This window comes from Apis florea, unplaced genomic scaffold (assembly GCF_048593485.1).
Source record: "Apis florea isolate Af1SG1 unplaced genomic scaffold, ASM4859348v1 contig_3170_pilon, whole genome shotgun sequence".
In the NCBI taxonomy this organism is placed as follows: domain Eukaryota; kingdom Metazoa; phylum Arthropoda; class Insecta; order Hymenoptera; family Apidae; genus Apis; species Apis florea.
In genome coordinates this window covers 1,455,922-1,479,854 of record NW_028256714.1, presented here as the reverse complement: position 1 = coordinate 1,479,854, position 23,933 = coordinate 1,455,922, and the positions used below count along the sequence as shown (strand labels likewise).

The 23,933-nt window shown below is 32.9% G+C and overlaps 1 protein-coding gene and 2 long non-coding RNA genes across 13 annotated transcripts in view; 1 reads left to right on the top strand and 2 right to left on the bottom strand.

Moving 5' to 3' along the window:
• The window catches only part of LOC100865386 (protein couch potato), a 146,390-nt gene that overhangs the window by 29,819 nt on the left and 92,638 nt on the right, over positions 1-23,933 (bottom strand). For 8 of the 11 annotated variants that reach the window (XM_086910236.1, XM_086910228.1, XM_086910232.1 and 5 more), the window contains 2 exons: positions 14,420-14,482; positions 11,879-12,020 (listed from right to left, as the gene is read on the bottom strand). In XM_086910236.1, the coding sequence (XP_086766362.1) occupies positions 11,879-12,020; positions 14,420-14,482 (205 nt within the window). The remainder of the gene's footprint in view (positions 1-11,878; positions 12,021-14,419; positions 14,483-23,933) is intronic. The other 3 variants (XM_086910226.1, XM_086910235.1, XM_086910231.1) reach the window with 1 other exon arrangement.
• On the bottom strand, positions 9,183-10,284 carry LOC147657345 (uncharacterized). The gene is made up of 2 exons (XR_015292618.1): positions 10,082-10,284; positions 9,183-9,639 (listed from the first exon to the last, which is right to left on the bottom strand). It is a non-coding gene; the product is annotated as an uncharacterized LOC147657345 (long non-coding RNA).
• Positions 10,091-15,288, top strand: LOC116414232 (uncharacterized). The gene is made up of 6 exons (XR_015292616.1): positions 10,091-10,483; positions 10,560-10,748; positions 10,909-12,143; positions 12,417-12,888; positions 12,981-13,149; positions 14,820-15,288. It is a non-coding gene; the product is annotated as an uncharacterized LOC116414232 (long non-coding RNA).

The window sequence follows — 23,933 nt, the reverse complement described above, 5'->3', positions numbered from 1 at the left end:
GGTGCAAAGTTTCGTAATTATGGAAATGGGTTTCGTACGAAAATTATCCCGCGTATACAACGCATCGCGAGTAATTGAAAGTCCGATAAACGCGTGGTTGGTCCGCGCCCCTCTCCCCTCCCCTTCGTTGGAGAAACATTTTTAAATAAACCGTTGAAATTAACAGAAAATTGAACGAAAATCGTTTCGAATCTTGTATCGCGCGCGAATATAAAATATCTTTTCTATTTTTTCCTAAAAAAATTTAAATACTTGGTTTGATTGAAAAATTAATCAAATTAGCGATCAATTCAATATATCCGGAATGAAATTGTGAAATTGTTACGATTTTTTCTTTAAAAGTATACAATTTCAGACCGATTTCAAAGAATTCGAAGGAATAAATTATATTCCCGGATATTGTTCGATATTCTCGAACCCTTTCAATATTTTCGAGCACCATCGTAAATAAACACCCATAAATTTGCACGCGTCTCAATTTTTCCCATAAAAACGCGGAACAAACCGTCCATCATTTTTCACGATCCATTCGATGGATCGGTGATACGAATAATAGGGGCTAAATTATTTTTCTCCGGTTTTCGAGCTTAAATAGCTTGTTGTTTCGTTAAAACAGATTAACATCGCATTTAATGGAATAATAAAGAAGAAAATAATACACAATATTTATATAAAAATATTTTAACTCGAAAAACGGCTTCGAATTTAACGAACCTGCGATAAACTGGACTTTGAGAATTGGAAATGGTATTCCAAAGAAACTCCAAGGAAAAGATGCTTGTTAGAGCAAAAGAAATTACGGCTACAGAATGTCTTCGACAATCTTATCTTATAAATTATCCAATAATTTTCCAATCAAAATTAACAAATTGAAAATTATAAAATGAAAAAAGCACATTGAGTATCGTCGATCGCGAAAATATAGAACGATAGAAACGCGTATATTATAATATAAGACAGATTAAAAAATTAATCCATAAATATGGATGGCTGAATTAAAGGATCTGCTAGATTGTACATATCATGACCGTAAACGTTCAAATTAATTTTAATGCGAATTTGCAAAGTTTCGCGAAATATGGCGATGAAAAAAGTAGAAACTTTCCACTTTTCGTTCATTCTTATGACGTGGAACGTATAAAAAATCATTGACAAATCATTACATCGTGTGAATCTCTAACACGAAGTAATCACTTAATTTACAAAAGAAAAAAAAAAAGAAAAACGAGAAACTTATCGATAACGATTTAAATTAAAATACACGTTATATATCCATCATAAAATTGATTGAATTTACACGATATTTCTCGATTGTTTGCCTACAATTAAACGTATTTTGCTCAATCTGTAAACGTTTAAAAAGACGATTCAAAATCTTAATGTACAAATGAATTTCCACTCCAAATATATGTCATTCGAACCACTGTGCGCCGTGAAAAATTCGAAAAATTCGGAATAGACGATCGACTTCGCTCAGGTTAATTTAAAAAACTCGCGGAATTGAAATGGCCGCGGCCTGATCATCACGAAGAAGAAGGAGGAGGAGAGGAGAAGGAGGAAGAGGAGGAGCAGAGGAGGGGGGAGGAGAAGGATCGATGGCGGGCCAGGAGTGGCTGTTATTTTTTCCACGAGGGACACGTGGCTACGTGGCAAGCGCGTTAAGTAAAATGTTTAGTTAACGCGCTCGTTAACGGTATTGAGGGTATCTGGAGTGGAAGAATCGCGTGGAAGAACAGGTGAATAGCGGGTTACGAGACACCTTTGTCTCGTGAAAAACCGGGGAATCTAATATCATCGCGGGGAAGGCAAACACAAAGAAGGGAACGCGTGAAACGCGAACGCGGTTTAAAAACATTTGCGCAACGGAATGCGAAACCGGTCTTCTAACCTCTTCGCTACGTGTTGAAATAAACGCAACAGGAATCCTATTAAATCTTTTTTTTCTTTCCTTGTTGAACTCACTCGAATTTACTCCACGCTTTTCGTACACGCGCGATCGGTGATCGTGTACGAAATTTTTTCCCATCCATGTGAAAATTGTGAAAAGTTTTTTCCCGTCGGGGAAGAAGATTTCTCGTCAAGAGTGGCGCGCACAGCTCGTCTCTGGAATGGACGTGGACTCATAAGTTTTACTCATAAGTTTCTCCACTTTGTAAAATTTTATATAAGAAAAAGGAAAGGAGAAGGAAAAAAAATGTTGAAAATTCAAAATCAAGGGTCGAATTTCGTCTATCCGTTAAGTTACGAGTTAATATCAAAAATATAGAAATTTCCTTGATTCTGACGAGACACGAGTAATGCAAAAACATTTTTTTCTTTTTTTTGTGACTTTTCACTCGTATATTTACGAGAAATGTAAACGAGTAAACACGAACGAAAGAGAATCGGCGAAGTTAATTGGAACAAATTGGAATTTATATTGAGAGAGAATCGAAACATGATTTGGATATCAAGAATGGTAATTTGAACGTTGAATCGGCCAAGTGAGATTTATCATACGGTGAAACCGTATTTGTTTTAATCCGATTTGAGGGAGAAGGGGGAACAAGTATCCGCGTAATCATCTCTCCATTCACGATTTTCCATTCGTTAATATCGATAAGTAAAAAAATTCATGAGCTTATTTTTATTGCGCTATAATAACAGCGCAAGTATCTACGTATCATAATTACAAAATGCAAATGGATAATGACTTAAGCAAGAAAGGAAAAAAAGAGAGAAAAAAAAGACCGTCATTACGATCGATCGTTACGTCGAACAGGAAGTGAAGTCAGTCCGATTAAATCAAACTGTCCGTAAAGACATTTTTTAAACATTTCAAATTCGTCGATAATGATTTCGAAATATTATCATCGAGAATCAACTTTCGAAAATCCTATTCTCGAAAACGGATACATTTATTTGAAAGTGAAACTTTCCACGATCGATCGCCGTTTGACAATATTTTTCGTAAGTAAACACATTTTAACACTAACGAAATTATTAATTAAAATTATCGAGAATATATATATAGCTATTTTAAGAATAAAACAATGGAGATAAATATTTTTCACAAATTATTAGTCCATTCGTAATTTCTATTCTCAAAAATGATGACGAAAAGAGAATTCTCGAGAGTTCTACTTTCCAATGTACAACAATTCCACAATGTGTCGAGAATCGCGACGATCGGTTCGTTTCGCAGGCTGGAAACAACGTTGGTTGCGTTCGTTACTTTATGCAACGTGGAATGCGGCGTCGCGCATATTCTCGCGAGAAAATTGCACGGATGGCTGGGTTTTCGCACGGAACAAGGTGAGCTGTTTCCACGCCGAAGGTTGTTTGTGTCGTTCGATCGCTCGATATTCCCGTGTATACACCGCGTAACGCGTTACGCCGCGTGGATTTTAACGCGACGCAACTGTACGTACGCACAATTGTGATGCAATTCGTTCGATAATAACGCCCGACCCGATAATAAACGTTGGACACTTGCTCGTACGCGATAATTAGTCGAGATTAGTCAAGGTTGACTATCGATCAGTTGATATATCTGTTATTTGAAGTTTCCTCTATTATTATTGTTTGTAGGAAAAATTTTCGAGATTCCACGATTCCGTTCCTAAGATTATTCGAGAATAATTAATTCTCGATAATTTTTCGCAGAGTAAAAGTTAGTATCGATATCTATTTGAAATACTGCCAAATGCTATGAATCGTGGAAAGTTTTACTTTCAAACGTATCCTGTTCGAGAATAGGATTTTCGAAAGTTGATGATAATTTTTCGCTGGTATATTATAATAAAAATTATTTATCGATGCAATATATTTTTAAGAAAAATATTCTAATTTTATTCGCATTTCTTAAAATACGAAACTATTCGAGAAACGTAGAAGATTAATCTTAAAAATAATCTATCTTGCGCGATAATTAATTAATATTGTCAAAGTGACTATCTTGATCAATCGTCATTTTTATAATTAATCTCGTCGACTATTATTGTTTTGCACCAAAAATTTCCACGATATTTTTCTCTATCAATGCAATTTCCTACTTTTACGAAAAATATTCTCGAGCTCAATTTTATTCTCAATATTTGCATTTCTTAAAAGAGGGATTACTCTTGAAAATAATTTATCTTACGCGATAATTAATTAATATTGTCAAAATGACTACCGCGTTTGTATTTTTCGTTAAATGAAAGTAATTGTAATTAATCTTTATTACTTTTTTTTTTTAAATTGCGTTTTGTCTTCGTAAAATTACGTATTTCATAATCACGTAAATTATTTGCTTGTATCACCAATACTATAATTAAGTACGTGCTCCGCCGACAATACTGATTTTATTGCTTGCACCACAATTCGATTCGATCAATTTCTTGCGGTAATTTCTTTCTTCTAAATACTTTCACAAAAAAACATCATTCCTTTGAGTATCCTTTTTTTTTTTTTTTTTTTTTTTATATATATATATATAAAAATTATTATATTATTGCGTTTTCATTTACACATATAAAAATAAATTTTTACATACAATATAATATTATAACAATTGCAAAAGAGAAAATGACGAGATAAATTCTATTGTGTACAAGATATTCAAATTATATTTTCTACGGAATAAGAAAGTGTTAAATCCTTATGTAATTAACAGAAAAAGATAAATGTAATATTTTTCTTATATAATAATAATTTATGTATATCAGGGCTATCGAAACGAACATAATTTTTTTCTAATTTTTAATAATCGTAAATTTTCGATATCATATTAATTTTCACTTGAAATTGTATATTCGACAGATTTTTCCTTTAAAAGAATCTTTTAAGACAAAGGAATTCTAATTGTTTTTAAATAGATTTAGATTTCACGGAATTTTTTTTCTTGAAATAAAAATTTCAAAATAAAACGATAAATTTTTTAATTATCTTTCGATAATTTCCTAATAATTTTTCACGTTTACATTTCTTTTTTTTTCATAAATGTTTCGTTTATTTTCCGTTATTAAATGGAAAAGTAATAACACAGAATGTATTCGAGACATAGAAATTTGTGGTTTTCTTCTTCCGAGTATCAACTATTAATAGGTTTGCTCATTAGCATTCCGATTTAGGAGGGAAATTATCGTCAGACTTAACTTCCTCTCGAGTTTCTTAAGCCCGCCCCATTGGGTTCGTAAAATTTGGAATTAAAGTCCGACTATATTTTCGCGAGAAAAATAAAGTAAGTGTACACGTATGTATTTATAAACGAGATGTATATAAATTTGGATTAAATCCTCTTTTCTACAAAATTGTTATTTTTCACCAAATATCTCTTTTATTTTTTTATATACAATTATCAAGATCTTCATTTTATGTTCTTAAGATTCGATCGATGGTCAAATATCATTTATCAAAATAATATTTTACATCCAGATTTCCAATATCCAAATCTTTCGCGAAATTTTCAAATTTAAAATGAATCGTATTAATCGATCTAACAATTTTTTAATGTCCTAAAATTTAGCAATATCTGATCACTGAGATAAAGCTCAAACAGAGAAGTGAAAAATAGAATAAAACAAATCTAATCCGGTTTTAAAATATCTGAACGTTTCAAATAATAAAAATAGACGCCGATCCGATTCCCTATACATTCTTTTATTTCAACGACCATTAAAAAAGATCGATGGAAAAGGAATATTTTTACATATCGTACATGATATTTTATACGAATCATAAAGTACCTAAATATTTCGAGATGCGGTAAAAAAAAAAGAGGGGAAAAAAGAAAACATTTAATTCCTACTTTTTCTCAACGTTTCAACGACCATACCGTAAAAAAAAAAAAAAAAAAGATCGATAAAAGGAATATTTTTACATATTATGGAATATTTTATACAATATCGATGTATAAGCGATAAAAATGTTTCGATGATAATAAAAAAAAAAGACAGTTCTGATTTTCGAACTTTCTTTTGTTTCAACCGTTGAAAAGATTGATAAAAGGGATGATTTTTTCTTTTTTCTCTTCCTTTTTTTTTTTTTTCCAAAACCATTAAAACATCTCTCGTTCCCTCGATCGGTTAACCCCCCCGGAGGCGGTATGCCGGAACGAAACGGATTACCAATTATTTTCAATAGCCGTTTACGTGACCATGACGAGTAGTCTCGTTTCTCTCTCTTGGGAATAGCTATTTGATCAACCTCGAGTTTCCATACAGATTCGAGATACAAATATATCATATATATGTATATAGATACTTGACAAAACGCATTTCCTCGAAGAAATGATTTTTTTTTTTTTTTTAAATTTCCGTAAACGCACACAAGTTTCTTGTGTGAGTCATGTTTTATTAACACGGTCCGGTGGCTACGACACGACACTACACAAGTAAAATTGTTTTCATTCGTGAGCTTGTTACTGCGCAATCGTTGGAAATCGGTCTTCCAGCTTGTGAAAAAATTCTGATCTTCGAACGGCCGATTCATTTCCTTTCCTTTTTCTTTCTTTCTTTTTAATCGTGAATGTTTAACGTTAGAACAATCAAAATGACGGATTTCGTATTTTTTTTGTTTCGATAAAAATTCGATTGATTATCGAGAATTTATTCGACGAAATTAATAATTAATTTTTGCGAGATAGAAATATAATTACGTATACCTATTTACTTTCGTAATTTTTAATTACAATCATTTGTATGTAAAATAGATATTTAGATATTACAGATTGTAATCAAGTATTGATTCGTTAATTAGTCAATAAATAAATATGAAGATCTAACAAACATGAAAACATAATGTCCATGAAAGATAATCCATTTGAGAATTACTCTCGAGAGTATTTATTTTTCGCATTAAAGGTAAAACAGAGAGTAATTGTCACTTTCAGTGTAGCATTCACTAACTCGAAATAGCTATCGAGTATCAAAATTTCATTTTAGATATCGTTGATTCAAAAGATAATTGAACTTTGTGGATACAACGAACAGTGACGACGACACATTAATCTTAAATTTCACTAAAATCCGATTAAATTTACATGACTTATCCTTATATTTTCCTTCCACCAATCGTTGAATCGCTCGTAATCAGTTGTTCTTATTTCAATGTCTTGTCTAGTAGAAAGAAAATAAATGTAAGAAAACGAAATGAGATTCCACGAGAGAAAAAAATAAATAATAAAGAAAATTTTATTTCTTCTAATTACTTAAATTCTTACGAAAATAGTAGAGATATTTTGAATTCTTTCAATCAGCATAAAATAAATCCAAAAAATCTATCCACATATTAAAAAATGAGTTGTGAATTGACTTGATTGAAATAAAGAATATAGAAGAATGAATATAAATTAAAAAATATATATAAAAAAATATACAGTAAGAAAGAATAAATTTAGTAAAGGAAATACGAATAAACGCGTTATATAGATGTGAATCGTGCCGATGCCTTTGTTCGACTGAGCTCGCTATGTCGCGTCGTACGACGCGACGGTTGAAGGAGAAAAGACAAAACAAAAACGAAACAGCGATCGCGTTATATATTCAAACGTAAATATACGAGATATGAGTCGCGACTTTATATATAAACGCAACACTTTAAAGATTTATCTATTTTCAGAAACAGAGTGTCGTAATATTTAAAACAATTATGCAAAAAAAAAAAAAAAATGTAAAAAGATGAATCTATTACGAAAACGCCAATCACCGTAATGGTGTGTTTTTTTTTTTTTCATTCATGTTAAAGGAGCACAACAATTACTTTGTATTCATCCCTCGTGTCTATATATAAAAACAAAAATTTTTCCTCCTCCCCCCCCGTTTTTCCATCTATTTGCACCTGATCGCCACACGTTTCAAGTATGTGTGCGCATACACATTACAGAAAAGCGAATATTCTTGGCACCGTTTTTATAACACTTTTGCATCATTTCGATACTTTCCAAACGCTACAGGAATTGACGTTTCCATTATACTGTCGACATTTTTAAACGGATCTTTGTACACGAACATTTCTATTACAATATAAGATATTATCGATAAAAATTGAGAAACAAAATAATTGTATTTATGTAATTTATATTCAAAAAAAACTTATTGATATGTAATTTACTGTCTTTTTATATTATTTTTAGTTCTATATAAATAAATTTGCAAAGGATCAGTCACTTTTTAATAATAATTTTTGAGAATATCCTTGTGTAGAATGAAATTTAATTATTAACTTTTCGAAGACTTTCTCCAACGAGTAATTTCTTCTATAAGAATGGAAAGACGAAAGCTTTTGAAATTATTATAAAAAATATTATAGATATATACCTATAATAAATTTTATAAAACTTTTCCTTTATGAAGACAGTACAATTGTTACAATAAAATGCCGTTCACTGGTGGAAAGAAGTTCTCGCGAAACGTCTATTTTCACACGCATTTTTATTTCTACTAGCATATATATATAGAGCTTCGTTATTTCGTAGTCGAATATATATATATGTATATAATTATAGCTTTTCTACTACTACATAGCTACGCGTGGTGTCAGGATTGTCAACAAAGCGTTTGAAGTGGGGATAGGCGATCGTAGCGAAGGACCTCTGTTGACTCTGTGCCGTCCTGCGAAATTTCTTTCCAGTGAACAGTATCTCGAGATATTTCTTCAAGAACGAAGATCTTGCGAAGAATACATTTACGCTTACCGTTCTACGAGTGAATAGTTTTAGCCTCTTAATTCATATAAATTTCCTTCTATATCTCCATCACAAGATCGTTTTAAAAGGAAAAATTTCACATTTCAAAATTCGACGCGTGTCTATCGAAATTGAGATAGACTGCAACTTTTCACGCGGAAATCACGCTATTTTTACCGAAGGAACTCTCAATAATTCAACACATTTTCGTCAGGGTCTCAACGTTCGCCCGATTCTTCTCCTCGCGCCTCAATCTTTCCGGATCGAGCGGACATGTTTTATTCACCGAGAAACTTCTACCGTGTTCTCAAACTACTTCTCGAGTGACCGATTTAACGAACTTCTCGTGTTCTCGGTTTGGATTATCCGTTTTTTGGTTTTTGAAATTGGAAATTTGTCGATACGATTTTACATAATGGTAAGTCCTAATATTAAAGTGATAATAGTGGATAAGAAATAGTTTCTTTCGATAATTAGATTTAAATTATATAACTCTAGATTCTGGTAATAATAAGGAGATGGAATAATAATAGTCTTATTTCGATAATATTTTTATTGTAGCATTCGAATTAAAGAATTTTAGATTTCGATATAGGTTTTAATTTAACCAACTGTTTATGTTAATAGGTTAAGAGGTTAGATTTCATATAAGTTGATAAAGTTACTAGTGAGAGTGATTTTTTGTGACAGGTTTTTGCTAAGTGAATTTGAAAAATTGATATTGTGATAATTGATATTAACAAGAGTATAAATTTTTCGATTTAATTGAAATTGTTATTAAATTTCGTCAAAATGATATTTAGGAGGACGTTTGACTAAACCACAGTTTACGAAATGTAATTTAATGACATTCTTGAGAAACGTATGGTATTGATTAAGAATTTGAGACCCCTTGCTGTGCCAAGAAGAGGTTTCTTTAGTAGGGATAGTTCGATAATTCAGCTGTATCTATACAAGGCTTCTCACGTGATCACCGAAAATTTCACTGCTTCCTTACAAAATAGAAGAAGAATTATCGTAAATATTACACATTTTACACATTACTTATTAATTATTTATTAATTCTTAATTATTTATTTAAAATTCACATTTAATCACGAAGAAGTTTCTTTCTCATATAATCTTCATTTATATTTCAGTCATTTATATCTAACACAAATAACATTAGTAGAACAAATTACAATATATATTATAAAATTTCTTTTCTACAGTTTCATTCTATTATAACATTTATTTCAAAATCTTTACTTTTTTGATCACTAACCTTTTTTTTTAACAAATAATTTATTACTCTTTGCACAATTCCAATTCATTCTAATTATATTTTTATATTAAACAAATTTTCAATCTTCACTTTCTTCCACCATTTCAGAAAAATATATTTCAACCAAAAAAAAAAAAAAAAAATTCCAATTAAATTAAAACAAAGAATACCTCCAACTCGTATACGTGTACGAGGGACGACTGTGTTCATAAAAATCCCCGTAAACGCGAACAGCCGGCATTTTTACGGCTTCGTCGCGTACCATAAAACTGGTGGACAATTTTTCCACCTACGAGCCCTGAATGTGAAGCATCGAGTATCGATATCGTTTGAAAATTGACGTTTTTATATATTTACGAGGTTGCACTCAACCGATAATCGATACACTCGAACGAAGTTGAAATCGAACCAATAAAATTGACCATAGTGGGATTATTCTTATTTCAACGCGTCTCCTCAACGCGACACGGATATTTGCATATTTATCATTCTATGTAAAAGAAACATAGAAAAAATCTACTCGAATTTTCCTTTTCGTTCTTCCTTTAAATCGATTCGCATCGCATTCCACGGTAGTCGCATCCTTGATTTCAACCTAACCTAACTTTTTTTCCTGTTCTAATTCATTCTCTTAAATTTTTCTTCCAGATTTTCGACCTATACGAAATATCGAGCTAAATTTGATTAAAAGTGAAGGATTTCTTCTTTTTGGACGAAGAAAAATGGACTGTTTACACGGAAATAAAAATAAAAGTTTTTGATTATTGATCGAAAAAGTTTAAGTTAAGATTTCGCACGAAAGGAAAAAGTTACATTAAAATTGCGTGAAACTGCAAGGTATTCCTATAAAGATTAAACAATAATTATATATATATTTGAAAATTTCTCTTTCCAATTCTTTTTTTCTATTCTCTAATTTTATCAGCTTAAACTAACGATTAGGATATATAACGTGACACGGACGAACGTAACGTGATAAATCCCATTTCCCTTTCAGAATTTTCTTCTTTGAATGCAAATAAAAAAAGAAGAAGCGTATTGGCACACCGGAGTTTCAGTTACGTTCGAGCGCATCACGAAACGTTGGCTGTACGTTGGATGATCGATAGAGTTAATATTGACGTCTATTGTTCCGCAAGATAACCGAAAAGAACGCGAGGAAAACGCATGCCCACACACGATATCAAACCGATCGGACAGCGGTGGAAGGTGCGATAATTAATTTTCTCGCGGCAAATTTCCATGCTGGGATGTATCCCATATCCCGGTGAAATTTTATTGATATTAATGCTTCGAGTCGAGTTAATATGTCGACTCCGACACGAAATGGAATTCGCGCGAATTTTAAATAAAATGTAATTAGGAAATTTATTATTATTCGTTATTGAAATTCTCTTGCGGGGTATATTAAATTTCCAAGATTTTTGCAAATAGTTTATAAATTCGTCATACGTGTAGAAAAGTTTTAATCAATTTAAAACGTTGACAAGTTTTACGGAGAGAAATATATTTATTTCAATTTAAAACGTAAAAACGAGGAATACATTTATTATTTTATTATAATTATCATTGATTTCTTATCGTAAACTTGCCATTTAAAAGCAGGGAGATTTTCTTTCTTCAACAAACAATTATTTCTTCCAATCGCGTTTTATCGCACCATTTCCATCGTCTGTCCAACGTGTCCTGTACGTCGTAGAAGAGGTTGAAAAATTGGGGGATCGTGTGGGGTTGTGGAACGGGTTAGAAAAAAAAAAAAAAAAGAAATTAAAAAAAAAAATATACGTATATATATATATGTCAATTTAAAAATACACTTCAAGAGATAAGATAGATAGAGGTGGTGGAATAGAAAAAGAGATAGAGAGAGAAACAACAGGGAGGAAGATACGTTGTAGTGGGTGCAGTGGGTGAGAATAGTAGTGAGAACGTATCCAGCGAGTGAACGAGTGGCGGTGCATACTTACGTCCAGTTAGAGGGTGCATCAGAGCAGGGTGCGAGGTGGCTGCTGCAGCGGCTGGTTGCTTGGGTTTGCTAACCTTTGTGTTACTTTTTGCAAATTCCAAACGTATGGTTTGTGGCATATCAGGATCGAATCTAACCCCCTGCTGCAAATAGATTCCCTAAATTAGTAAACCGGGAGGCACACGTGGATGCTTGGATTTGTGTGAGGAAGAGTACAAAGAGAGATAGAGAGAGAGAGAGAGAGAGAAAGAGAAAGAGAGAGAAAGGTGAGAAATCACGCTTAACGATCTTCTGTTTGCTCAAAAGCGTTTCGTTGCCAGTGAAATTTTGTATTTAACTGATCATTGCTCGACAATTGAATTTTTGTCTCGTGATATCGTTAGTCAATCGAGTTTTCTCACTAATTTTCCAATTTTCATGATTTTTATTAAACAAGGAAATATTAATATAAATTTTAGATAGAACTTTAGATCATATGTATTAAGGAAAAATTATTCAATTTCGTATACATGGTGTTCAACATTATCTTTTCTTTTCAGAGAGAGAAGAAAAAAAAAATTCAGTCAACAGACTGGCAACGAAAGTTTTCTTGGCAGAAACGATACGATTGTATATCAGGGGTCTGTCAGCTGGTGACCGAATAACAGGAAAATTAGCACAAGATCGTGCCTCTCGTGTGTACACGTGTGTTTGTGTGTGAATGTCCCTACTGTTGATACAGTAGCTATCGATAGAAGTGGGTCGTTCGTTAGTCTGTTCCAGCCTGTTTTCAGCGAACGTGTCCATCCGACAAGAGGATGTTTCCAGTCTCTCTCTCGTACGTAACCGGTTATACAGGGTTATAAAAGACATTGCAACTTGCGTGAGATCGATTGCGGTGGTGTGATTACGAGGGGAAAGAAAGAAAAAAAGAAATAAAGTAGAATCATACGGTGTACGCGCGCATGTGTGTGTAAGTAATATAAATATTTGCATACACGTTTGTATGTATACCGTGTAATGTAAACTTTGGTGAGTAAATTTTCGCGATTTAATAAAGTAAAAATTATAACATCACGTTTGATTTAAATATTTTATTGTATACGATTTTTCTTCTTTTTTAGCTTCAACTTTAAAATTGAAAGTGTTGTACAGATAAAATTATGTTATAACAAGGAATATTTGCGTCTTATAGACTTGAATTCGTTTCTCTTTGTGTTTATTGAAAATAGACAGTGAATGGAAAGTAAAATTTTGGAAAAATTTTGGACACAGAAATTAGAAATATAGAAGGTATGAATTTTAGTAATAGAATTATATAAATATTAAACTCGTACGATTATTCTTAACAGTTTACATCTGAACTGATTTCTCTGTACTTTCAATGTTCTGCATGTTTACATGTTTCGTCTACAGTGTAATCCTGTGACATTTGTTAAAACGTAATTTCCAAATATGTTTTCGAATCGTGAGATTAGACGTTTGAGTCGTAATACGATTTCGAATTAAATTTTGATTCTGTGATGTAAGAAAGAGAGAGAGAAAGAAAGAAATAGAATATATATATATATATAGAGAGAGAGAGAGAGAGAGAGAGAGAGAGAGAGAGAAAGAAAGACAGAGAGAAAGGGGGTTGAGTCGAAGAGGATAAAAAGGAGGGGGGCGTGACACGCTTATCAGGAGGCAAAACAACACCATATCTATATAGGTATATTTCAATACGATAATGTCACACGGTGCAACCAGCGTTATTACAATACGATCTTGGTATACGTACACGGAGTAACATGGGTAGTTGATACTACGGATTCGTCCCAGGTGTAAAAGAAACAGGAAGAAGCTAAATCTTAAAGAGTATAGAAACAGAGAGACTTTATGTATATAATAGAGAGGGGAAAAAAATATGTAGGTATTGTTCTTCTCAATTAAAATTTAATCAAATGTTTGTCGAACATCTTGCGAATTTTAATATAACAAATTTAGATTATTAAAAATTTCATTTTTAATAGGATGAAATAGATCTTTGAGAACAAATCTATGGAAAATCGATCAATATCTAAAATAAATAAGGTATCTTTATTTAGCTATCAAGAATATGTAATTTCAGATCTCAAAAAAAAAAAAAAAAAAAAAGAACTGCAAGATAAAGCATTTTAACTGAAAAGAACAGTGTAAGTACGTGTGTACGGTAATTGATAGGTAAAGAGCTACTAAAGAGGTAATAGCATTAACCCGTGCCAGCTGGAATCTAAGGCAAGGGTGTGTATTTTCATATTTATCTTAAGAAAAGAATCTGAAGAGAAGAAAGAGAGGGAAAGAGAGAGGAAGAGAGAGAGAGAGAGAGAGAAAAAAAAATGATAAAAAAAAAAGTACGTAGGGAGGAGAGAAAATTGCGGGGCAGTTTCTTTGTACTTTATGTGTAATATATATATATATTGTATATAGTCGTACACAGAGAGAAAGAAGATGGATGTAATTGTAAGGGAGCTCGCGGGAGCTCTCTCGCGTTTTTATCGAGCATCTTTTTCTCTCTCGATGCCTATGTCGTGAAACGGGGTATTACCTGAAGGTCCTGTTTCGCCGCCTCTGCACCGGCCCTCGTGTGAAAAGTCACGAAACCCACCGGCTGAAATCAGAAACGAAAGCACGTGTCATTTGAATTTTTCTTTCTTTTTTTTTTTTTTTTTTTCATTTCGAAAAAGAAACATTTGTCTAAGGATTAGTACGAACGTTATAACTTATTATAACTCTTTGAAGAGAAAGTTTGTGGTTCTAAAAAAAATTATAATTCCATGATTATATATATATTTACAAAATTTATCATTTCTCAGATGATCTTGTGAAAATCAATTATTATAAAATCAATGAAAATTTATATCTAGTTAAGATAAACGAAAAAAGGGTCATTTTAGGTTTTATAATAAAAATGATATATTCTGAAAGTAATATTTTGTATTTTTCAGATTCTTATCCGAAGGTTAAGAAGGTTTAGAAATCCTCATCCAGGGAAACGATGATTTCAAGAATATTACAAGAGTATGATAAAATTTTATTAGAAAGGTCTCTCTGTCTGTCAAATATTACAAAGCCACTAGAAATCTATATCTAAATGGAGTAAAAAAAAAAATTTCGTGCGAATCTTTCTTTATTTCTTTTTTTTTTTTTTTGGCTCTTGCTCGTTCCACGTATGAGAAAAGAGGTTATTTAAAAATGGGGAACAGAATATCGTGGAATATGGTTATAAAATTTTATTAGAAAAGTCTATGTGCTTTCAGATATTAAAGAACATTAATGTATTCAGGGAAAAATGGAGTGAAACGCTTAACCAGAGATATTTTCTCTTCTAATAATAAGATCAGAAGCTTAAGGTATTGGAAAAATTATTTTTATTATAGATATTCGAGCATCAATATTAAAAAATAATATAAAACATATCATTATTATTATTTTTATCATTACTCATAGATTGTTAAAAAAAAAATCTCAACATTTTGATCAAATACAATTAATTTCTTTCTAAACAAAATATAAGTAAACGTAAAATCTGACTCTTTTAAAGATTTAATCCGATTAATTCTCGAGAAGAAATTTAATTTGTTGTGAAGTTTTTTTTTTAATCTTATTTCATCTAAAAAAAAAAAAAAAGATTTCGATACACGCTGAGTTTACGACACACATATAAGCGCATATCGGGCAAACTGCTGTTTTATTATACGTCATAATCTCGTATTAATCCACTAATGCAAACGCTTTGAAAAATACAGAAAGGGAATGCTTGTGATAATAAAAATTCGATAAGAAACTCGTCAAAGCATGCGTACCACATATTCCTCATTATAACGAATACATATTATTGCCAAGTGAAAATTATTCAAATTCAATTTTAATCGTCGAATATTTTCATCTCAGAGGAGAATTATCGACACAACCTAATTTTCTCAATTTTTGTTTTTTCTTTTCTCCAAATATTTGCAATAGATTAAGGGAATAATAATAAATTTTAAATTTAAAATTTTCTCGCTCGCATTCTTAATTTATTTCGAGTGTAGAAGAAGAAGAAGAAGAAGAAGAAGAAGAAGCATTTAGATTTTAATTAGGATTTGGAGGAATTTTATTTTGCCCCCTTTGAAATGACGAATAACTTAAACCTAAGAAGAAACGGAGATATTCTTGATAAAAACTTCTCTGAGAAATTGTGGGCCATTTTCCTGAAAATTAGATTAGAAAGAATGTATCTTTCTCCATCTCGAACTTCAAAAAATCGAACACTATTAAAATATACACTATTATATCTCGAAGAAAAGCTCTATAATATTCCATTGCAGAAAAATAATAATTCCTTTCTTCCCAATTCTTTACTTGCAATTCAAAAACGTAGATACTTATATTTATATCGCGTCCACGAAAAGAAAAGAAAAGATATGCAACGATGCAAGTTTTCAGTTGCAAGAGCTTATTATTAATTGTTATAAATCGTAAAAAAAAAAAAACAAAAAAAAAACAAAAAATATTGGAACAGATGTGGTCGGTCGAAGTATTACGCGGACGAATCAGTTTGCGGGGCTTAAAATAAATCAAATAGGCTTTCTGCCCCGATGATACTCGCAAGTTTACCCTCGGTTTTCTAAGAAGGGATTCAGGAAGCCTGTAATTCGCTGAGGAACGAATCATTCGTTCAACTCTCTCGACGCTGTAATTTTTCCTGGGGTGGGAGGGAATCGATCGAATTTCCATCCGTGTTTATTCGTTCACCAAGAGTTGAGAATTTTCGGGGAAAAACGATTTCGATCGAGATCATATGGAATTTTCATTCGAGAAGGTGGCTTAAACTCCTTTCGTATTTTTCATCGTTTATTTCTAACATCGTAAAAATTAAGAATCTCTCTAACCTTGTATTTTTTTTCTTATCCCGAAGAACTGAAAATGGTTCGAACTTTTTTTTAACTTCTTCAGGAGTTAAGAATGTTTTGCACGTTTAATTTTCCTTTTTAAATTAAAATCTATCGTCTTCTCTACGGAATCTTTTAATAACGAAAAGCACAAAATCTCTCGGAACACGATAATCGACAATTACATATTATCATTTCGCTTGACTTTTAATCCGTCCCTGAATTAAGGTAATTTTCAAAAATCTAACCCTACTTTTTCCATTTTCATATATAATAATTTGCACAAAGATTTATATCTCTAACCTAAAAAAGAAGAAAAAAGAAGAAAAATACTCAAAATCTCTTATCTCCTTCCAGTTTATCATACGTGACAATATCGCTTTGTGCAACCATCCTCGCGACCGGTTATTTATCCACAACGTTCTTTCCACCGTTGGAACAACAGCGTGCGGAAAATCTGATAAGCCGGACATTCGCGCACGCGACAAAGTGATATTCGAAATTACACTTGTGTCGAGGAGGGGAGGTGGTGGAAATAAATTTGTACGCGAGAGTACAAAAGGAAAACACGGTGAATTTTACGTACGTTTGTTAAAACTTCCGTTTCGAAAAGACGAACCCCCGAATTCATTCATTCGACCCGAATTTCTAATCGTCGTATCCCTTGCCAGAGATAAATTCGATTCTTTGGATATTTGGAATTCGATCTTTTGGATACGTTGATGAATATTAAATGTGTGATCGACATGTTATGTATCCTGATATTTCTGACATTCGGAGAATTTTCCTTATTTTTCGCGAAACAAGATATTACTGGTATTGCGATGTTAACACGTTTCCAAATTGCATATATATCTTTTCTTTTGAATTTCATTACTTTATTTTTCGTGATTTTTGTAGAAAATTATGATTTATTTAAATTAATACTTTTTTTTAAATTACGAATCTCAAATGTTACTTCAATCCAGATCCAATTGCACAAGATAATTTCGTATATTACAATATTAAAATATACCGTAATATTATTCCGGGGCAATGAAGTTTCATAAATAATAATAATATATGATAAAATTACTCGTAACGATACGTATATATGGAACAACAAGTTGGATATCGACGAAATTTATTATTTTTCTCGGCATGAATAACGTTTTTAAGGTTAGGATCGTGGCAACAACGTTTCGATTCGTTCGGCGTCGAATCGAGGAAATTACGCCTATTACGCGAGCTTTCGTTTCGTGCCATTACCGGTTACGTTATCACGGAAAACTTCTGTGTTATCGAAACACGCGGAATTTCCGAACGTGATGCAAACGTTTCGAGCTCATTTTTATCGATGCGATACACCACCGCAGCCAGGATCGGTGGCGCTCGCATCGCGTTAATAGTTAATGGTTGCGCGTGCAATGCAGTACAATCAATTTTCACGTTTCTCTCCTTTCTTTCTCCGTCCATAATCGCCTCAATTTTAATCTCTCCTTTCCTTTTTTTCTACTTCTTCGAATGCCAATTTTTACGATTTTTCGCGTTCGATCATCCTTCTCGAAGACTTTTAAAAAGTGACGACAGAAAATAATTGAAAATTGTTCTCTTAATCCTTGGCTGAGACTGGACTCCACATTTAACCTAGTTTGTTTCTCCGTAAATGATATTTATTATCTATAATTCTATATGAAAAGTAAACTGAAATAACACTTTAATCGAATAAGAATCAGAATAATTCATATTTCTTTTTTTTCGATCATCGATCTCTTCTGTGCTACTTTTTTTTTTGTGCAATTATTCGAATAGGAAGATAAAGCGATTCGCATGACAAAGAGGTGTATAGGATTATGATGCACGTAACCGATGCGAGGCAAAGCAGTCGGTTATCGCGATTCCGCATAATCGAAGGGTTGGAAAATTGCGATGCGGTCTGATGGCGCGATATTTTCGTCGAAAAGAAAAGGACAAAAAAAAGGGAATCGAATCGAACTTTTCCTTTCCTCTTTCTTCTAAAAAAAAAAAAAAAAAAAAAAAAAAAGAAAAAGAAAGGAAAAAGAGCAAAGTCGTCGAAAGTAAAGTTGCAAATGGCGTGAATTATTTTTCTATTCTCTTCTTTCTTTCTTTCTCTCTCTCTCTCTTTTTCGCTACGAGTGAATCGTCGAAAATGTTATGCAAATCGCTCCATTTTATTTCCATTTCAAGCTTATCGTTGGTCTTTTGGAGTGAAAATGAGCGAGATCCTTAAGAAACGAGACAGAGAATTGGTGGAAAGGTGTGAGGAAAGGAGAGACGATTGTAAGTCACTTTCGAAAATTCGATTCGATTCCTAGTTTTGATTTTATTTTTTTTATTTTTTGTTCGTGCATTTGGTGATGAAAAGAGTGATACGTTTGAAAGGGAAAAACTTGAAACTTAAAAAAAAAAATTCTATTAAAATTCTGTTGAGAGGAATTAAATAAATTTTCGGGCAAAAACCGACTTATCGATTAATCTTGCGATAGAGATTCCGATAAACTTTCTATTTTGGGAGGATAAAAAAAAAAACGTAGCAATTAATTAACAAAAATTCAATAAACAAATCTCTCTGGCGGAAATTCAGCTAAATTTTTTTCTGAAGAGAAAACTCGTCACGAAATTTTTCGTAAAATTCGATAAAAAAGGAATATAATAAATTACACGGCATATTAAAAATTCCAGCTAAGCCGTGCAAAATTGGACGGGAAAACTAAGCAAAATCTCTCGTAGAAAGAGAAATTTACGAGTGAAAATCGAATTTATGGAATTTATCTGGATCTATAAAAAGAAATAATGGAAAGTGGAGTACATCAAGCGAATCTTCTAATATCGTTCAGAGGCGAGTGAAAAGAAAGCGTAAAATCGAAGAAAATTTCACTTGCGCGGTTCAATCACAATTCTTTGCACGTCGTTACGCGTCTTTATCAAAATCATCCAGCTACGTGATAAAAAAGGAAAAAACAAGAGGAGAGAAGAGACCACAGACCACGAGTATCGAAACTTGGAAAGGAGAGGTTTGAACTTGTGGAGAACGATGGGTATCGATTTGAAAATTCAACGTGAAACCGATAAAAGGATTCGAATTTTTTGTTCGACGAATTGGGCCAATTAACACGAGCGAATGGAAGACGAAATCGTATCGTATCTAAAAGTCGAGCCACGAACGTGTTTCGATCGATCGAGCGATGGGTTTAAGTGAACAACTCGTGCAACTATTCGCTTAAATCCATCGCTCGAGTCGATCGTCGCATGTTTCAGAGTTTGCTTTAAAATCTAGCAACGGATTTAATTTAATAACTCACGTAACTTCTATCGCACGATTTCTAGAACTATCGATTATTTATATATTTATTTAAATCCATCACAACTCACACAACAACTCTGGTGCTATTGATTAAACCCATTGCTCGAGTCGAGCACGATGCATTGCAGAGCTTAGACTGCTTTAAAGCCTAGCGATGGGTTTAAGTTAACAGCTTGTACAATCGTAAATCTATTCACTAACTATTCTGTCGATCATTCACTTAAATCCATCACTCATTCTGGAACTGTTGACTTAATCGTCGCGCGTTTCAGAATCTGCAGATTGCTTTGGAGTCTAGCGATGGGTTTAAGTTAATGGCTCGTATAACTTTCGACTTATACCCATCGCTCGAGTCGCAAAGTTTGTAGGTTGCTTTAAAATCTAGCGATGGGTTTAAGTTAATATCTCGCATAACTATATAACACTGTGGAGCTGTCGCACAATTCTGATTATTCACTTAAATCCATCGCCCACAATTTTAAAAAAACTCTCCGGACCTATTGATTTTATAAACCTTTTGTTCGAGCTCTGGAATTATCGTTATTGATTTAAAAACTTATCGCTTAAATCGATGCAAGCATCGCATGTTTCAGAGTCCGTAGGTCGCTTTATGCCTAGTAATGGGTTTAAATCACATTACTGTATATACGTTATATCATAATTGTTCGAGCTATTGGCTTAAACCCATTACTCGAATCGATTCATGCATCGCATGTCTCAACTGTTTGTCGAAGACTTCTTTCCCGACCATGTGTAAAGAGACAAACGCGAGAATTTCTAAAAATATTGCTAACAATAGGCTTTAACAAATATACGAGAGATAATTTTAGACAATTCTTCTGAATTTAGCCTTTTCTTTCTTTTTTTTTTTTTAAATATTCTTGGAACTCTTTTAGATAGGAACACGAAATTATAGAAAGTCAAGCGATTGCAATTTTAGAAAATTTTCTATTCTCGTTTCTCGAGGTTTAAGATAAGAATAGAGAGAGAATACAGAGAGTGAAATGGCGAATGATGACTTAAGGAAATTTTTTGTATCGAAACGTAATATCGCGCATTTTTGGATTATCGATGGAATTTTTTTCTTTTTTTTCAACGAATTCAATATTTTCAGCGTTGATAAATTTTCGTTCGATTCGAGCCGGACATCTCATCCGTTCTCACGCGATCTCTTTTCGCGTGTCTCGAATTTCCAACCACGCGCGTATTTTCACATATATACAAACCCTCCCTTTGGAAACGAGGTCGAATCGAAACCTCCGAGTCAAATTCTTCGATGCGAGGCTTTATCCTTTTCTCGCTTCGAGGGATCCCAATTTTTCCCTCGTTTATTTCAAAACTTCTCCAACGAAAGAATAATATATCGACACGATAAGAAATAACAAATAGAAAAATCATTCTAATTCTTTCTATATATAATTCAATTCTCATCCATCAAAGTTAAAGTCCAATTTTTATATCATCTACAGAATCCAAGAATTTAGAGAAAAAGAAAGAAAGTATCTCGAAAAAAATTTTTCTTTCGAAATCTTCTTTCGAGGAAAGTAGATATTAATTCCAACAACGCAAGATCGATTATCATTTGTGAAAAGTATTTCTCGGAGCGTACCTGTTAAAAATTAAACGTATTTACGAATCACCGTGCACATATCTGTAGGCGAAAAACGGCCGAGAGCACAGGGTTCGAAAGTTTGATTTCCCATCGTGGACAAGTGGCAACGTTGTGTCGCGTGTTACGCGTGTGTTGGCCACTGGCAGCGCATAAATTAATGTTATCACGGTTTGAACGTTGTGTATATCTCGGTGTATACCTGGCCACGATGCCTTCCATACCCGCTATAAAATTGATGTATTTTTTTGCACACGAATCGATTACGCGTTTTCCCTCGTTACGTGACTCACGTAACGTTCTCTCTGCATTTTCTTCCTTTTTGTCGTTGGGCAAAGGGGGTGGCGGCCTCTCCCCCTTAATTTTGCTCGCGTTCTAAGAAGAAAACCGATTTGATCTATCTGGATAGAAAATTAACCGAGATGTTTCGCTCAATAACAATTTTTTCAAAATAACAAACTGTTTGTTATTTATCATGTTACCGCGGAACATCAATTATTCTTCGAGAGTCGAAATAATTCGAAAATATTAATCTTTAAAATCCTCGTCGATCGAAAAATGAAACAATCGAATTTTATTATTTATTTTCATCTTTTCGTCGATCGGTTTTTTTTTTTTTTTTTAAATCATAATTCTCTTACTTTCGATGTTAACTAGCGCATAATCTAACCTAACCTAACCTAACCTCTTTCTCTCTTCATTTGTAGAACAGTAAGCAAGTTTTCTTAAGTGGCGAACAAGGATCGGCAACAAAGCGTAATGTAACAATGAATAATTATAGGTGGTAAAATGGTCGGTGTTAATAATATTCGCGCGTGATGTGACTGGTTGATATGTTACGCACAGAGAGTCGTGAAACTACGTTTAACACGGTTCTTTGTCGTCTCCTGTCCCTGTCGCGTTATCGCTTAAATGAGCGCATAAAAGAAGCGCGTTTAGAAGGCCAGGTGGACAATAATTCCGAGCCGAACACTTTTTGCCAGCGACCCTATCTCCTCTAACCAAACGATATTATCGTTCCCCGATCTTTATTCCAGTTTAAATGAAATTATCGTGACATCTCTTCGTCACGCGTTTCGAATTTTATCGAAGAATTATTGAGAGAGTTATTGACACGTTGTGAATTCGAGGAGGAGGAAGAATCTTTGGGAAGGATACATAATAGATAAAAAATTTACACTAGGCAGGATAAATTATTATTCGAATGGAAAGATCGTTTAAATTGATCGAGCCTTTTTCACCGAACGCGTTCGATCTTGCGAAATGGACGACGATTAAAATAAATAAATAAATAAATAAAATTTGAATAAATTGTTGCGTGTACAAAATTCTTCTCCGTCATTTACAAAAGGTAATAATTTTTCAAAAGGTGAAAAAAAAAAAAAATACGATGATTTTGAATCGACAAAACGCGAACAAAGGAAAAGAAAAGATTGTTCTCGATTGAAACTTCCGGCTCACGACGAGTTTCTTCCTCGCCGCGTCGAATAATCGCAAGAAAATCTCGACACTTTGTCGACTCGTGGAAAAATCTCTCGAGTCGTAAGAGGGAATCGATGTTATTCGCTTAGGAATATACAATTCCCCCCATTTCTCTTCTTTTCCATTCCTTTCGTTCGCACGAAAAATACACTCGCTGACGGAAAGAGAACGAGCTAATCGTTGACAAATTTCTTCTATCTTTTCCTCTCTGTCTCTCTTTTTTTGAAACCTTTGAGCAAACGAAGTATTCAAGAAAATTTGATCGATCGATAGATTTGCATCAATCCATCATCTATATTTTTATTTTCTCTACAATTCAATTTCGAAGGAAGATACATTTCGCAAACGATTACCTCGTCTCTTAACTTTTGTCGGTAAGTGCGTCCGGACGAAAAGTTTAAAGAATTTTTTTTTCATCCTTCTTTTTCTTCTTTATTTTACTTACGAGGAGAGAGGTACCGTGCGGTTCTATTCCCTTTATTATTTTTTTTTTTTATTATCTTTCTAGACAAAAATTCAAGGCAGATCGTTCGTAAAAGAATTTTTTTTTTCCCTTTAATCTTTTTATATATATATATATATGTATTATTCCTTTTCTTTTCTTTTCGTTTCGCATTCTACACGCGCAAGAGATACCACTCTATCTTATTTTTTTTTTTTTTTTACACGTTTCATTCTTCTACTCTCCATTTTTCCTACGCTTTGTACGCTCTCCACAGTACACGCAAGCAAGATTTCTTTTATTTCCACTCCTCTTTTTTTATATATATTTTTATGTATCGCCACGCGGAGA